The following is an 18199-nucleotide window of genomic DNA, read 5'->3' on the forward strand; positions in this document are numbered from 1 at the left end:
GATCATTTGGAAAATTACTGTGCTCTGCTGCCAAAGCATAACCACACTCCTGGACAGGAAGGGATGCTGAAGCTTCCAATGCTGAAGTGTTAGAGCAGCCTGTTTTGGGGGACAGCTTTCTGCTTTGTTAATGAGTATGCTGGCTGAACCTGTAGGAACAATCTGAAATATGGACTAGAAATAGCACAAAAGAAATGTGGGAATCTCAGAAGCAAGGAGATATGGGAAAAGACCTTGAGAAATCACTGAGCTCCATGCCTCACAGCACATCTACATTTATTATAGATGAGAAAAACCTTATTGGCTTTTCCTTAAACAATTCAGGTATGATGTATTGTATTCTTTAAAATGCAGTTTCAGAAATAAATGCAACTATTACATTTACTATTAACTGCTTTTCCCTTCTTTCCCCTACTTAGATTCCTTTGAAGAAACAATTTTTTTAAAAAAAACACCAAGTATTTTATAAAATGAGATTCACAAATTCTCATTAAAAGATGCTAAAAATGACTGAACTCTGGTTTTACAAAGGAGACATTATTATATATTCATTATTTTTCCTGCCTTGAAGACTTAAAACATTTTCTCTAATCCTGTAGCATCCTTTTCCTTACATATTTATAGACTGGCCCCGCTTCAACGTTCTTGTCTTTGCAGACTATTTCTTTTGAAACAAAAACTAACAACTTTCCATTTCCAATAAAACAAATAAAGCAGGCTATGAAAACTGCCAGCATTTCTATCTGAATCGTGGGCTGCCAGTCAGCTAGCACAACCTTACAATTCAGAGAAAAGCCAAGAGACATTTTAAAAGATTCGGGGGGTAGGGGGAGCGGCGGCGCAGTGGCAAGGAAGCAATGATAAAATCTTGAAATTCTCCAAATTTATATATGCCATTAAACTTTACTATAAAATCCCTCAAATAAATGTGTTTCTAATATTAGCATTAAATGAGGCTGGTGTATTGAGTAGAACTATTTGCATAATAATGACAAAGTTTCAGGGCAGCAAAATAGACTCAACTGAAACTTAAATTCTAATTCCTGAGCAGCTTCTGAGTAATGAGCCTGAACAAGTCAGAACTGTCCTGGCCCTCTTCTTCAACAGTGGAAAAGGGATTATGTAAAGATTTTATTTTATTTTTTTGAGAAATTTACAATGTAACCTATGGTTTCTCAAACTTTCCCTTCATGTAGCCACACTGGGGGAGTAGGGTGAATACACCTCCCAGTAGCTGTGAATTTAGCCTGAAGTTGCCCATTTCTCTTTAACATTCATATATATTTGAACTGTATGACATAAAATATTTATCTCTCTTTAAAAATATAAATGCTCTAAATTATTGGCTACTTAAAATCATGTTACCCCCATATTAGTTAGGCTATGTGCTAAACTGCTATATTAAGATTCCAAATGTACTTGCTAGAACAAGATATTTTATTTCTCATGTTAACAGGCTGGAGATAGCAGTTTGTTAAGAGTATATCAGCAATACTGCTCCATGAGGACATTCAGGGACCCAGTTCCCTTCCACGTTGTTGCTCCCTACCCTTTAAGGAATAATCTTTGCTCAGTCAAAGCTCACTCATCTCCAAATCTATGTTTCAGATTTGGAGATACAGAAAAGTGAAGATGAATATCATTTCCACTTACATTTCATGGGTGAGACCTAGTCATATGGCTGCAGTAGCTGCAGAGGATGGAAACATAATTTCCAGTTTCCATGTGGCTGGCAAAAATTAAAGTGAAAGTAATGCTACAGAAATAAATATCACATATATGGATATACGGATAGAAAAAAAAAATCAATAAAACCTATTGGCCATTTCTAAATTATGTGACTCTATAAATATAGGTTACTTATAATTTTTGGTATTTCCTAATTAAAAATAAACATATTTTATAATTGAATAATTACATATATTATTTGTAATAGGTACAGAAATAGTACATTGGTTCCTTTCTAACACGTAATTCTACTTTTATTCAATCCTCATGTCAAACACTCATGCAAGGCATATTTATTTGCTAAGATAGTATGTTCAAGTCCCCACTTATTCTCTCACCCATCTTATTTCTATTAAAAAGTAACATGCAATTAATACTTTCGGGGAATGATATCTTCTTTGACTTGTGTATCGAAACAAAAGTGGTGCCTTAGGGAAGAAAATGACCTGCAAATAAATATACTTCAGGGAAATATATGTTCTTAGTTGGAATTAGACCTTCTAATTGTCCTTCCTTCAATGCCTGTGATCAGACTTTCTTGAACTATTTACCACGTGTTTGTTTAGGTTTAGATATACATTTAGAGTCTATAAAACCAGCTCTTTTAGGGGCCATAAAATGAGCTACTATTAGACAATTCATTTTGAACTGTCACATTTAATTTAGATACCTACATTAGGAGTTAAGTTGGCTATGAAACCAATGAAAACTTCTACCTATTCATATGGTCAGAAAGGCCTAACAAATTCAACTTGAGATGATATATGTTTATTTGTACATAAGAAATCTAAAAAAATATTTGTCAAAATGTTTATAGTAGGAAGTTCCCTCTGGGGTCTGGCAGAACAGAGTATAAACAAATAAGACAGATCTATCCCACAAGACACCTTTGAAGACAAATCTCATTATATTAAAAATATGTCTTCCAGATATCCTGTCAATGGAAGTTTAAAAACTTTTTAAATCAATCAACTATGGACAGCAACTACAACATTTATTTTCTGAAATACTGAAATAATCCAAACTCCCAATCCTTGTAAACGACAACACAGAAGCACAAATATAAATAAGGGCATAAATTATATATATTGAATTTTTATTTGGGAGACATTTAACACTTGTAGTACTCAGATACCTCATATAAAGAATGTGATTAAATATTAATGGCTCTGTTTGTTTAGGACATTTCTGAAATAAAATTCCTTCATGTTAAGAAAAAGCATTTTGAATCTTTCTCTCTCTCTCTTTCTCTCTCTCTCTCCCCCCCCCCCGTCCCTCCTTCTCTGACTTTCTGAAAACAATAAATACAATTGATATTATTTTTTACAGCCATACTCATATTTATATATATTCATAGCATAAAGTATTGTGCACTTCAGTTCAACTACTTCTGAGACAAACATTTTATTGAATGAAATGAATTAACATATTTACAGAAAAAGAATGTAAAAGCTGTTTTGAAATTTTAAGGATACCCCTTCAGCACTCATTACAATTCTTTTTCTTCATGATCTGAATCTGTCTCCCACATTATGAAATGAATCATTATTAAATGAATAATTAGTTCTACTATCTGCAGTAGAAAGAACTGTTATTAAATCATTAAACTCAGAGAAAAAGTAAAAGTGTGTAGAGAAGCTCACACTGGAATCTCTGGATAACTACTACCAGCTCTATTTTTAATTTCTTTCCTATATTATTTACAAAGCAAAGTATACTCATTCTATTCAGGAAAAATACTGTAATGTATTGATTGCATGGGGCGGCTTTCTTATTTTTATCAATGTAATTGTTGAGTTCTGTATTCTACGGTACACAGTATACTTTATATCCATGGACCCTCCTTGATACCTATAGGTATCATCAAGTATGTAAAAAATGCATGTGGGCAATAAAGAAAAAATAGGGCAGTAAAAACAATATGGTGTTCACTTTTGTTTTTTTGAAAGCAAGAGTATTCTTAACAATTGCTTGCTTGCTGTTGGCTCATGGAACTAGAGAATGTATATTAGAATCTTAGTCCTCAGAAAATTATTTCCTTTAGCTACTATTTGTCTAAGAAGTGATAAACCATATAATTTACAAGAAGAAAACTACTGAATCCTTCATAAAACACAACCTGGCAGTCTGTCTTCAAAGCAAAATGATGAAGTGGCAGGAGTGTGATGGGGAAAGCAGTCTTCAGGAACATCAGGTAAGAGAATCCAGCTGTGCCTGGATGGTCTCTAGCTATTTACAAAGACAAGAAAAAGAGAGAGAGCTGGTAAAGAAAGAGAAATGCATAGGAAGTGCTGTTTAGAAACATGCAAATAGAAGGGAAAGGATGGCATTGGGAATTATGCATATTAAATTCATTCACAGCAATAAATACACCACTTACATTTTTTTCTTTTTTAGTGACAATATTAGGATTAGTGCTTGCTAAATTTTCAAATTTGTAAAGGAGTATTTCTAAATATTACTGTTTTACGTACACCCAACTGTTTCATTTTAAATGCTCATTATATGACTTTTAAAGGTGTGTGTGTCTGGGGGAATTTCCTAGATTACAAAATCAGTATTTGGAAAGAATCATCAAAAATACTCAAAGATAAATCTTTAAGGCCTGGCATCTTCCTTTTCTTTTGTACACAGAAATTAAAATATTTAACATTACTTTATATCTAATGTGCCAGTGTGGCTAGGTACCACATAAGTCATTACATATTGTTTACAGCAATACTCCTATTGCTTTAATTAAAACCATTTCCATTTCTTCCTGATTTAGTTTGTCAGATTCTCATCTCAGCAATGCTTCCTACTGTGAAACATAAGGTGTTTACAAGTCAAGTTTAAAGAACTTAGTTCCATAATAGGGAATTTAAAAATAAGAATTCATAAAATGAAGAAAACATTAGGGAAAAACCCATTTCTTAGAAATTATTTTTAAAATACTTACCTTGTTATAGAAATCAAACAACTCCTTGTGATTGAATTCCACAAGAACTTTCTCCAGATTCTATAAGAAAGAAAAAGAAAAAAGAATTTAGTTGTGTACAATTTATCGTTCTTTTTCTATCCAGCTAGCCCCCAAATATGCCATCTTATTCTGAGTAGGTTTAAAAGAAATACAATATAAATGTTACCTGCTCTACTTAACATCATTGTTCCTAGAACTCACAAACGCACTTAATAACACTCCACATTAGCATAAGGTTTCAACTCTATAGGGACATCTGTTCTTTAGTTGACTCTGCAAAGTTTAATAAAATAGATGCCAGCAAGAGAACAATTTCATTATCTATTTTTTCAAGACAGAGATAATACATGAGATTATATTTCATCTTTCTCAGCAGTCCATTTGAAATCTGGTAAATGCCATTACATAAAGACACCGGGGGTGGCATATCTGATTGGATCCATCCAGCCATTAATGCCTCACATCAGCACTGCTGCTGTCTCTAAGCATCTAACAGTTATGATCTTAACATGCTGAGATTGCTACCTTTTTCAATGTACAGACTCAGCAAAAGTTAACAATTAACACAACAGCTTCCAAGCTGGGACTTAAACATGCTCCTTCCTTTTAACCCACAATGACTTAGAGAAGACCTCAAGAATAAGGGAGGAGGCAGCCTATCAATGACTCTCTCATCATTGATGTTTCTATAGCTCTCCCTATCCCTGAAATCAAAAACATATTAAAAATTCTAAAAAATAATAAGGGAGAATATAGAAGTGGTTTTAAGTGTTTCGTGTCTATATGTAAAGAGATTATCTTTAGAATTTGAGAATCTATGTTTATCCATGGAGTAGCCAAGAGCAGTTGTTCTTTAGGAAGGTAGCAATGAACCTAAGATAAGGCTAAAAACGGAAGGGAAGCTGGCCTGCTCCCCACATTGCCATGCTCTGGCATTAAACCCCAAAGAGTCCAAAATTTTAAATTCAAATCTGGCCTTCCAGGACATTATTAAGGTATCTTATCCAGAAAGGAGTAAGATCAATTTTATTTAACAGGTTGGTAGCTTTAATGATTCTAAATTTAGACATATAGTCCATGGCTCCATTTTTACTCTTGCTTCAGGCCTAAAAATATTAGGAATGGGCCTGATCAAAAACTTTTCCATGACATTTTAAGGAGGAAAATACTCCTAGCTTTCCTTTTTTTTTTTTTTTTGATTTGTGGATAGTGTACCAACCTTTTATCCTTGAGAATATAATTAGAAAGTCACAAATTTGCTTAGCAAACCAGAATCAACTCTCTAACTTTATTGTTTACTCCTCCAAAAATGTTTGGAAGGGTCTATCCATTAAGGAAGCATGTTTTCAAACAACTTCTTTTCAATTTACTGTCAGGGCACAAAGCAATGGTAGTCTAGACCCAACAAGGATGTACAAAAAAGCATTATGTTTAATGAGAGTTCAATTGCTCATATTTAAGGGGTGCTTCTCTTTGGGTTGTCTAGCTCTACATATATCTTCCAACATCCCCCAGCACACTGTCACCCTCCCACACCTGCAACAGTTGTAAAGCAAGGCGTGCACAAGTTCCCCCCCACCCCTCCACCACACTTCCATCAACCTGGCATGCCTAACACCCCCACAGGATGTGCACACATCCCCTCTGATGCGCTCACATCCTTTGGAGAGTGTCTGGGTGTTCTGGGTGCTGAGGGTGGGCGCCTGTGAGATGACAGTGAGAGGGCGGAGTGGTGATGCCCTGTTCCCACGGAGGCCAGTGCAGCTACGAGATCACCTCTGGGGATTAATGCAGGTGCTGAGGCAGGAGCAGGTGCAGACAGACACACCTGGTGGGCGCAGGCGGCCCTCGCTGAGGTGCCTTCGGTCAGCATTCAAGATCAAGAACCCAGAGGCAGAAAGGAATTCCGTCCTCTCAGTGAAACAGTGGGATAGTCAGGGCGACTGTAGAGGAGGAATGTGCACTTTGGGTGCCAGCACCCATGAGTGAAGGCTGCCCTGACTGAGCCTCGCTTGCTTGGGGCCTAGCGCACTCCTGCCAGGCAGCGGGTGACAGGATGTGCTTTTCCGAATCAATGAGAGAAAAACATTGATCCTCCTGCTGCCCATGAAGGTGGAAAGTGAAGTGGGGAGACATGTGGGGAGTGAGCGAGGTTTCCTGTCTGGGGGTTCCAAATCTGCTGTTGGTTTCTTTCACCGCTGACTAGAGATATACAGGGTGTCCCCCCAAAATGTATACACACTTTGAATACCTACTAATTCCAATGGTTTTAAGCATAAGAAAGAAACAACAATGGAGCTGTTATCTGTTAAAAGTGTGGGCACAAACAGGTAGTTGGACATTCCCCTGAGGGGTCTCAGGTTGGAGAGGATGAAGGCCAGACTGAGGGGCCTTTTCCCCCCCAACCCCCATCCCAGTGCACGAATTTCGTGCACCAGGCCACTAGTCCTATATAATAAAAGGCTAATATGCAAATCGACCGAACAGCAGAACAACTGGTCAGTATGATGCGCACTGACCACCAGGGGGCAGACGCTTAATACAGGAGCTGCCCCCTGTTGGTCAGTGCACTCCCACAGGGGGAGCACCACTCATCCAGAAGCCAGGCTCATGGCTGGTGAGCGCGGCGGCAGTGGTAGGAGCCTCTCCTGCCTCTGCGACAGCACTAAGGATGTCCAACTGCTGGCTTCTGCGGGGAGCGGGCCTAAGACATCAGTCGGACATCCCCTAGGGCTCCTGGACTGTGAGAGGGTGCAGGCCAGGCTGAGGGACTGCCCCCCTTGCTGAGTGCACGAATTTCATGCACCAGGCCTGTAGTTATATAATACTAACTAAGAGAAATATCTTAGTGGCATAAACTCCAGTTGCAAGTTATCAAATGTATCAACAATTTGTCAATCATATACCAAAACTACTTTTAAACTAAAACTAAACAACTCTAATCTTACTTGGTGAAACCAATTAAATACAAATATTTTAATATATGTGTATATAACATACATATCTAGATATATGTACACACACACCTTTAGATAGTATGGTACTTCACTTTTTAAAAAAATATATTTATTTTTTTGTAATATATTTTTATTGATTTTAGAGAGAAAGGGAGAGGGAGAGAGATAGAAACCTCAATGATGAGAGAGAATCATTGATTGGCTGGCTCCTGCAGGTCCCACACTGAAGATCGAGCCCACAACCCAGGCACATGCCCTGACCAGGAATTGAACCATGACGCTCAACCACTGAGCTATCCCGGCTGGGCAATACTTCACTTTTTTACATAGTCAAGTGTTTAAGAAAAAAGTTTATAAGAACATTACATCCTCATTCTTCCAGTAACCAGGTACAAAGGATATGTTCATACAAGGAAAACTGTATTTTAAGTAAAAACATGTTAAAGTAAGAGCAGAGAGTTTATATTATCTTCCAAAGGAATATAATGACTAGATAATTAATAAAAAGTATTTCTTGAAGGACTTTTTGTTGCTTGTTTATTTAACAGAAGTATCAGTAGATACTGCTATTATTTATCCTAACTTATTAAAAACTTACTAGATTTGTATGTTTTTTTTTTTAAAAAAAGAAGTAATTTCATAATATCTAACTAGGCCAAGATATTGTTATACATACCCTCCATATAAATGAATATTTTTTTAAACATAAAAATAAAGTAAATAAGTAAGATAGTTTTGTTTTATTTCGCTTTGTTGTTGCTATTGTTTTATTGGCGGTAAAGAGGGTGGTTGATTTGTACTGAGTCATCCACACAATTGCACGATCCCTCTTGAGACAAAAGTAAGATGGAAGCCACTGCTAATGATACCTGCTCATGTGAGAATAAAGAAGGGTAACATTTTTTCAGTCTCCTTGGTTCGACACAATCTTCCTTGATCTAACTTTCTAGTTTTATTTCCCACAAGACCCTCCAAAAACTCTTATTCCAACCAAACTGGTGTACTCACTATCTCCCACATATCCCACACTTTCTTCCCTGTTTTTGCTCATGTGGCCTCTTACTTTCAGATGAACTGTGGTTCTAAATAGGTAAGGTAAAACAAAAAACTAAAAGAAAGTATAAGTGAATATCTCCATTACCTTGGGGTATATAAAGACTCCTTCAAAAAGACATGAAAATATACTAACTATGTAATCTTTAGTAGCATGTAAGCTGTTAGTAAATAATATACTAACTATAAAGAAAATGATTAATAAGTTAGAATACATTAGATTTCATCAAAACACATCATCAAAAGAGTCAAAAGGTTAGCCACAACGACTCACATCTAGAATACATAAAAATCCCTACAAATCAGTAAAAGAGACAAAACTCAGTTTAAAAATGGACAATATATGTAAAATCATTATATTATACATCAAAAACTAACACAATGTTATGTCAATTATATCTCAAATTTTTAAAAAGCCACCTGGGTGGTAGTGTTTGGCTTGGAAGAAGGAAGAAACTATGAGAAGATTCTTATGATGCCAAATAGATTGTTCAAAGGGACTCCACTCTAGCTAACGTGAATGATTTGGAGGCCTGGCTGGTGGTGGAATGCAAGAGGTGGAGGAATTAATACTTAGGAACACAGCCCTTCTCCTGGTAGACTTCCTGGCAGTTTCCCCAGCTGAGAAAGGTGTCCAAGAATGCCCTGGATTGACAGATATTCTCTGGTTAAAGAAAAAAAAGAAAAAAAGACAAGAGACTTGAACAGACACTTCACAGAGGAGGATGTCCAAATAGCCGAAAACATACAAAAATATATTAGAAACCATACTGCTGGGAGGGATGGAAATTTGTATAACCATTCTGGAAACTTGTTTGGCAATATTTACCAAAGTGGAATATATGCACAACCTATGACCCAGAAACTCACTCCTAAGTAGAATACTGCACTCAACAGAATTGTACCCATTTGGATACCAGGAGATTGGTACAAGAATATTGATAGTACCATTATTCAAAAGAACCATAAAACAGAAGTAACCAAAATTTCTTTCAACAGAAGACTATATAAAAAATTGTAGTATAGTAATACAGTGAAATATTACACAGACATCAAAATAAACTACAGCTAAATACAACATCTTGTATGACTCTCACAAACAATGTTAGAGACAGGAACTGAAGAACACATACCGATTGATTTCATTTATATAAAGTTTAAACACAACAACAACAAAAAGTTTTAGAGAAAAATAGTTAGGTGTTAAAACTACAGAGAAAAGCAACCAAGATGCTATTAGAATAATACTTCCTCTGCGAATGTAATGCCAGCTGTGATAGAGAAGTATGAAAACTTCAGATGTGGTTTAGAGGCAGAAGAGATAGCACTTAGTGACAGACTTGAGTTGGGGCGGAGGGGTTGAAGGAATAGAAAAAGTCAAGAATGACTCTCAGGTTTCTGGCAAGAGAAACTGGATAGATGTAACTAAGATAGGAAACTCTAGAAGAGAAGATTTGAAGGGGGGAATCAAAAGTGCAGCTTCAGATGTTATTAGCTTGATGTCTGTGAGATTTCCCTGAAAATATGTGAAGTAATTCTGGGAAGCCAGAAAAGAGGTTTAGGTAAGAGATAAACATTTGAGAGTTACTGATATATTGATATTAAAATTATAAGAGTGGATGAAATTGCCTTAGAAAAGAATGCAGAATGAGAAGGAAGGGGAACCTGGGGCTGACCCTCTTTAGGAATGCCACTATTTAGTATAAGTAGGTGTTCCACAAAGGATGAGTATCACTAGATTAGCACATGTTTTCTATGTGGTATGTGGTAATATATGGTGGGCATTTATTACATGGATCAAGGTAATTTAGTATGTTAGTATACAGGCAATAAAACTGGTGGCTTATTTTTAAATATGCCTTCAGTCTTCCATATTCCAGTAAAACCCATTATAATCACTAATATTGTTAACTAAACATACACAGACTAGAAGATTTATTCTCTTTCTTCTGCCTTATACATATAAGATTACAACTCAGAACCCATTTAGGAAATTAATTACTTAAATTGTCTAAGCTGGTGTCATGCATTAATAATAATACCAAACTTAAACTTCTGCACCCTATCTGAAAACACTGCAAAGTAAAAATGAAAGTGCAAAGATTAACATCCTGCCAATTTCTTAAAAGAGAAGATGTATTGTTCACCCACTCCTTTTCATCTTTAATTTGTAATACTGTCTACAAGTACCTGGATAATGTTGCACATAGCCATTAGCAAAATTTCCATGGAAACAATCTAGTGAGGTCTTCAGAGGGGTCTAACTTGATGAAAGCTGACAGTAAAAATGCCCTTTGCTTTCCCATTAGTTAGGAATTAGGAACACATACACATTTTCCAAGAGAGAAATGTATTAGCCTCTCCATAAATTATCCAAGCAGAAACAGCCTCTAAATAATACCGATATAAACCAGATACGAATTAAACCAAATTTACATTGCTTAGCTTTTAAACTTAAATTGGATATCAGAATTAGAAATGATACAATTATCTTTTCACCTAGAAAATTATGAGTGGAGGATACTAGTAAAAGAAAAACAACTACTACCTTATAAGAAGGAAGTGAATGAAATAAAAGATCTCCCTGAGGATTTTCTACTGTGAAAAAAAAATTATGTAAAACTGTGCATGAAATACAGTCACTAAATGTGTAATCAAAAGTATCTATTTCAGCTGTTAAAACATTTAACCCGTTATCTGTATATGCCCTTATCAGTCTGGCTAAAATATTACTTTGTTTTTGTATAGACAATACAATGTGTTTGGCAGTCATATCATCACTATTTTCTGTCCTCTTAAAAATTACAATGTTCTATGTATGAGCAGATCACAAACTTGGAGCCAATACAAATACACTTCATATAGTACTCATTAACTGTAATTTATTCTGTGTATGCTGATATGTCATTATGATTTTCAGCTTTGGCATTGAAATATTTAGCTATGGTTGCTGAATATAATCAGCAAGATAAGAGGTTTTGATATGATTACATGAAGCTCCTTATATAAAGTAAGAAATTATGCTAAGGATAGCACTGAGAACTATGAAATGGAGCTTTTTTCTGTAATAAATATTATAGGTGATGCTATCTTTTTTTTTGGAAATTATACTTTATTCTAATTATAAGTACTTATCTGATTACTGAAGCATTATCATTACAGATTTAGAATAGCTGCATTACTTAACTTTTCAAAATGTGTATTAGTATCCTAGCTGAGGAATTCCAGGTAAACTACAGATACCAAACTGAAATCATATTATGTTTCCAGTATATAGTTTTAAAGACTATGAGCTCAATGCCATTTGTTCATCAAATCACTCTATTGTCTTCATACACATAAATTTGGATGATGTGTGTGTACTTTCAAGAGCTACAGTGTATTTTGCATCCTAAATTAAATAACCTAATATAATTTTCAGTGTTAATAAAAGGTAATTAAAAACATATGTTGATTTAATTTTTTTCTATTTTGTGCTGTCATGTCAGTGTTCAAGGAAAAGAGGACCAATATGTGCACCTAAATGAGTATTAATTTCAATTTAGTTACAGTTTACACCTCTTCTAAGCTAACTGAAAGTTCTGCTTCTGCAAAATAAAAAGAGTAAGTTCAGCATTTGCTTCATGTTATGAAGGGTACTGAACTTATCACATAGGGCAGTGATGGCGAACCTATGACACGCGTGTCAGAGGTGACACATGAACTCATTTTTTTGGTTGATTTTTCTTTGTTAAATGGTATTTAAATATATAAAATATCAAAAATATAAGTCTTTGTTGTACTATGGTTGCAAATATCAAAAAATTTCTATATGTGACACGGCACCAGAGATAAGTTAGGGTTTTTCAAAATGCTGACACGCCGAGCTCAAAAGGTTCGCCATCACTGACATAGGGGGACACCTGAAAATCCACTGTTAACTTTAACATAATAGTGGGACACCCCCTATCTTACCCTCAACATATGGGCCCAGAGTCTGAAAAACAGGCAAACACGATAACTCATTTAATTATAAGGTCAATAAAGGCAGAAACTGTTTAGAAGAAATTATTAACTGTAATTATGTTGTCCCATTAATAGATTTTTAAGTTGTACTGGTGACAGATGAAGACTGAGCTCTTTTTCCATCCAAATTAATTTCCTGCTAACCTAATTACCAGATTACGATTTGCAAAATCCTCTTGGAATCAACAAATGAACTAACAATGTATATTCTAAAAACCGAAATGGTTCTAAACACGTTGATTTTTTTATAATCCTGAGTATATCAGGCGCTCATAAATAAGGGTTTTATTTTACATTTGATATACAGTGTTTAGGGAATATTACTATGAATTCAACACAAATAGAATTATTGGCAGATAGTTCAGTCTGCACTTGAGTAAATGGTGGAGCATAGGTTTTATTTTTAATTTTGGGAAAATAATAAGATTGGAGAATTTAACTTATAATTTTTAAAACATATTCATGGAAATACTGATTTACCACACAGCTCACCCATTTTAAGTAAATAATTCAACAGTTTTTAGTATATTCATAGAATTGTGCAACTATCACTACAATTAATTTTAGAGCATTTTCATCACTCAAAAAAAGAAACCCCATACCCTTTAGCTATCATCTACCAACACTCCTAACTATCCTTGCCTCCCCATTCCACTCCTTGCCATTCTAGGCAACCAGCAATATACTTGCTGTGCCTATAAATTTGTCTCTTCTAGAAACAATATAAATTTTAAACAGATGCCTGATGCACCCCATTATTTAAGAAACGAGCTATAAAAAAGTGGAGCTCTGAAAACACAAAAACTGAGGAATACCTTGAGAGGTAGGATAAAAACTAGAAACATGCTATAATGGACCCCAAGGAAAGACAGAGTTTTAAATAGGAAAGGGTGATTCAAGTGTCAAAGGCTCCCAAGAATCAACTGAGAAAAGGACTAATATATTTTAGATTCAATGACAAGGAGAATGTTACTGACACTGGCAGAAGTATTTTTGGTGGAATGGTGAGGAGAAGCCAACCCCAGTTGATTAGAGGGGTGAATATAAAGTGAGGAAGTCAAATGAATGTAGACCAGGAGTTGGTAAACTATAGTCCACAGGCCAATTCTGGCTAGCTGTCAGCTTTTGTAAATAAAGGTTCATTGGAACACAGACACAGTCATTGGTTTGTATATTTATTGTCTACTAGAGGCCTGGTGCACGAAATTCGTGCATGGGTAGGGTCCCTAGGCCTGCCTGGCCAGCGATTAGGGCCTATCGGCTGCCAGCTGGGGCCTCCCTTCCCCGGCTGCTGGCCGGGGCCTTCCTTCGTTCTGCGCCGCCTCCTGGTGGTCAGCGCACATCATAGCGAGCAACAGAACTCCCGGTCTCCCAGTCGAACTCCTGCAGGGACACTTCGCATATTAGCCTTTTAAATATATAGACAGCTGCTTTCCTGTTACCACAGCAGTGTCACATTGCCTGCAAGCTTAAAATAGTTACTATTTGCCCCTTCAGAGAAAAATGTTTGCCAACCCCTACTGTAGACAAATGTCTTAAATTATTAGTTCTATTTACCAAAGTGACCTAATAAACAACCATATTCCACATTATGTTCACTATTGCCAGTTAAAAAAGACCTGTTTACATGTAAGTGGAAGTAAGTAAAATCAGCTGTGTTGCATACAGCATAATTACCCATCTCAAGATTGAAATACCAGGCCCTCTTCACTACCATCTGATGCACTCTTGTTTTATAGGAAAGGCTGGTGACAGCTATTGAGGCTTAGATCATATTTTTGCAATAAACAGGATGCATCACTTAGCAGCTCTTATTTATATAATTTTTCAAACATTAGTAAAGTCTTACATCATGCAAATCTCCTTAAGAGAACACAAATGTGATTTAAAAATTGATATTAAAACATAAATTTTGTCTCAAGTTTTATCTCTTTTCTAAAGTTTATTAATAAGTGGTTTTTTTTTAAGGATTAGTCCCAACTATTTTAGTTTAATCGGTTATGTATTCATATAAAGTTCATAAAAATTTTGTTTGTCATTTTTAAAACTACACTTTATCAATGTTAAGAAGAAGCCAAAGGTTTGAGTGAGAAACATTAAAACTGGACTGTTCAGCTTTTGCTTGTTATATGAGGTCTTTCCCTGGAATGACACATAAGGTAATAAAGCTACACAATTTAGTTTAATATTTTGTATCTGCTGGTGATTAGAGAGGTTAAGTACCTCTCTAGTCTAATCATTAATATTAATGAGCTTTGTGACCTACGCCAATTTAATGAAACAAATCTTTAAATAACCTATTAAGAAGTTCTCAATATTTTGAACTTGAAATTATGTTATACAATTATTTTATAGTGCTGAAAAATACATAAGGGTTTCAAAGGCATTTCCTATCCTGAAAATGGGAAAAAATGATGGAATGGTGAGAACATCTATCAAACATCACTTTTTTTATTACAGTTCACATCAGGCTTTGAAATCTTAGATTCATAGATTAGGGAATTAAGACAGGTTATTCCATAGTTGAAGGAAAAACAGTATGAGAACAAGTTAAACCTATTTAACCTCAAAGTGATTATGAGTAACCTTTATTTTCAAGTCAGATCTGAGTTAACAAATATAAAAATGATAAGGTTGGTGGAATCTACCCAAATAGTTGTGAAAAGTTACTCATTTATGTCATAAAGTTGGAAAAAGTCAATAATATTTTTAAAAATGGAATGTTTGTGTGAAGCAATGTTAAGGTGGGATTAAATCATGATTTACGGGTTTCTCTTTGAGACATTTACAAAGAGACTGGCTTAAAAAAAAGTTTGCAGAAACTTGTAGAAGTAGCCACAGACTATGTTGCAAATCAGAACTCTTCCAAATAGACAGCCTCCTCTTAGATGGAACAGCCTTATTTAAATCAGAATTATTGGTAACATGGTGTCTTAGGAGTAATGCCATATTACTGATCAATGTCTCAGTTTGGTATTGGTTTGGAATGTTGACCTAGTTCATGCAGAGGGCTTATGTTTATGTGGCAAGAACTAGATTTGAGCTAGGTAGTAAAGTACCGAGCAGGACTGTTAATACATCCTTTCATTTGGGAATGCTTACCAAATGATCACAGAAAGAAGCAGCATCCCTTCCCCTTCCCTTCTACCCCCATGCCATCACCTTGTCTAAAGACTTATTTCTCAAAAATTGGAATGTTTAATTTGCTTAAATTCGTCTTCCTCAGTCTCATCATTCTCTAGACCATATTAAATAGTGATCCCAACTCAATTTTTAAAGTGTCGCTCTCATTAGGTTGCTCTTCTACTAAAAATAATCGGTATCTTCCCAATTACCAATAATTAAACTTCTATCTCTTATGTCTAGAGGTCAAAGCTTCCATAAGCTGGTCCCAGTCTACCTTTTACTTTTTAATTATATAATATTAAAAACAGTAAAATTATAGGGACTAATATAACAAATATTCATGTAACCCAACACCTAGATATAACTCATATTAACATTTTGCCTTTAAAGAATACAGTTAAAATCTGCCACCACTCATCCTATTTCCTTCATTTTAGTAGAAGAATAAAGACTTGCTGGAAATCTATAATAATAAAAGCGTAATATGCTAATTAGACCGGACAGCTGAACGACCTTCCAGACATCCTTCCGAAGAAGCTGTGGCAGTGGGGGCTGAGGCAGAGGTGGTTAGGGGTGATCAGGCAGGCAGGTGAGTGGTTAGGGGCAATGAAGCAGGCAGGCAGAGTGGTTAGGGATGATCAGGCAGGCAAGCAGGCGAATGGTTAGGAGCCAGTGGTCTCGGATTGGGAGAGGGATGTCTAACTGTGGGATTGGGCCCAAACTGGCAGTTGGACACCCCCTGAGGGGTCCCAGATTGCGAGAGGGTGCAGGCTGGGCTGAGGCCCCCCCCCCCCGCACGAATTTCATGCACCAGGCCTCTAGTAAAAATATAAAGTAGGAAATCAGAGACAATGAACAAAAGACTTAAAAATGTAAAAATATAATTATTAACTACATTAAGTTTAGAAGAATAATTTTTTAAATACTACCCATTTATTAATCTTAGACTGGAATGCTGAGAATAAGAAAATAACAATGAAATGGCAATTAATAACCTCTTTTACCTTCATTTCAAATTTGTGCTAGAAGCGAAATTGGACCTAGTCTTTGGAGACAGGACTTGAACATTCAGAAATAGGGTAAAGAGTATTTACTAATTTTCCCACCTTCATCCCTTTTTCCTCTAACAAAAGTTAGAGAAAACACAGATCAGAATAAAGCCAATTATCTTCTTAAATAACATACATGTATACATGCCCTGGCAGGGTGGCTCAGTTCATTGGAGTGTCATCCCATACACCAAAAAGTTGTGGGTTTGATTCCCAGTCAGGGCACATACCTAAGTTGTGAATTTGATGCCCTGTTGGGGTGTGTACAGGAGGCAATCACTGATGTATCTTTCTCACATCAATGTTTCCTTCCCTCCTTTCCTTTCTAAGAATCAATAATTGAATGGAAAATAAAGCCACATGTTTAATGCTGAGAGTGAAAATAAAAACTCTCTCCAATGTATTGTTTTAAGTAAGCAATAAGCAGATAAACAATTACATACCTAGAGTTATGTAAATGTTGTCCAAATAAATTACTTTCTGGAAAGGACATAACATTACTGCTTGGATATAGCCTAAATATGACTACAATTCTGAAAGCTATTTTCATACTAATATAGATAGTCTGAGAGGCCCTTTATATATATATAATGAAGGTCGATTTCAATTGTATCAGAATAGCATGAAAAACCCTGACTTTCAGGAAGAGTGAAATAAAAAAGCCAGTATGCAGAATATTATGTTCTAGGCAGAGAACATGCAGAGGGTTGGGTTCCTTTCCCACATGACATTGCTTCTTATTAAAACAGCAACTCCCAGCTATTTTTAGATGTACTGACTTTTGAAGACAGACCACCAAATAATGCAACTGTTTTATGAAGCAGATAAAATTTCTTTAATAGAATAGGTCTATGAAGTTTATTTTCACTTGTGACTTAATCTACAGAGTAAGCCTTAATATTTTTATCAGAAATATTTTCACTACTCTTTTGCATGAACATGTGAAAACAAAATGAAATGCCAACTACTCAGAATATAGTCAGTATCAGATTTTTAGGACATGAACTTATTCATGGTAAGCATTACATTTCATTTACATAATATAGATTTCCTTTAAAGAAGTAAATATTATCAAGGCAAAACCTAAAAGAACTGACCAAATATTACATTTAAATGACACCCATGTTAAAAGGGGCTCAAGACATTTTGTGAAACCTGACAGAAATGGTATCTCTTTCCATCAAGCTCCGAATTAGGAAAAATCCATGCTAAGAAGGGCAATTGAGAAATTAGCAATATGATGCAGGAGCCATGCCCAACCATCATAAAGGGGGTTATAATGCTGTGTCTGTTATGTCAACAGGTGGGCCTCAAAACTATAG

The 18199-nt window shown here is 35.6% G+C and overlaps 1 protein-coding gene across 2 annotated transcripts in view; it reads right to left on the reverse strand.

Moving 5' to 3' along the window:
• Nucleotides 1–3107: 3107 nt before the first annotated feature.
• COMMD10 (COMM domain containing 10) overlaps nt 3108–18199 on the reverse strand; it is a 164030-nt gene continuing 148938 nt past the window's right edge. For both annotated transcript variants that reach the window (XM_059693817.1, XM_059693818.1), the window contains exons 6-7: nt 4667–4726; nt 3108–3957 (exon numbers count right to left, since the gene is read on the reverse strand). In XM_059693817.1, the coding sequence (XP_059549800.1) occupies nt 3919–3957; nt 4667–4726 (99 nt within the window). In that variant the 3' untranslated portion in view covers nt 3108–3918. The remainder of the gene's footprint in view (nt 3958–4666; nt 4727–18199) is intronic.

Source organism: Myotis daubentonii, chromosome 4 (assembly GCF_963259705.1).
Source record: "Myotis daubentonii chromosome 4, mMyoDau2.1, whole genome shotgun sequence".
Classification (NCBI taxonomy): Eukaryota; Metazoa; Chordata; class Mammalia; order Chiroptera; family Vespertilionidae; genus Myotis; species Myotis daubentonii.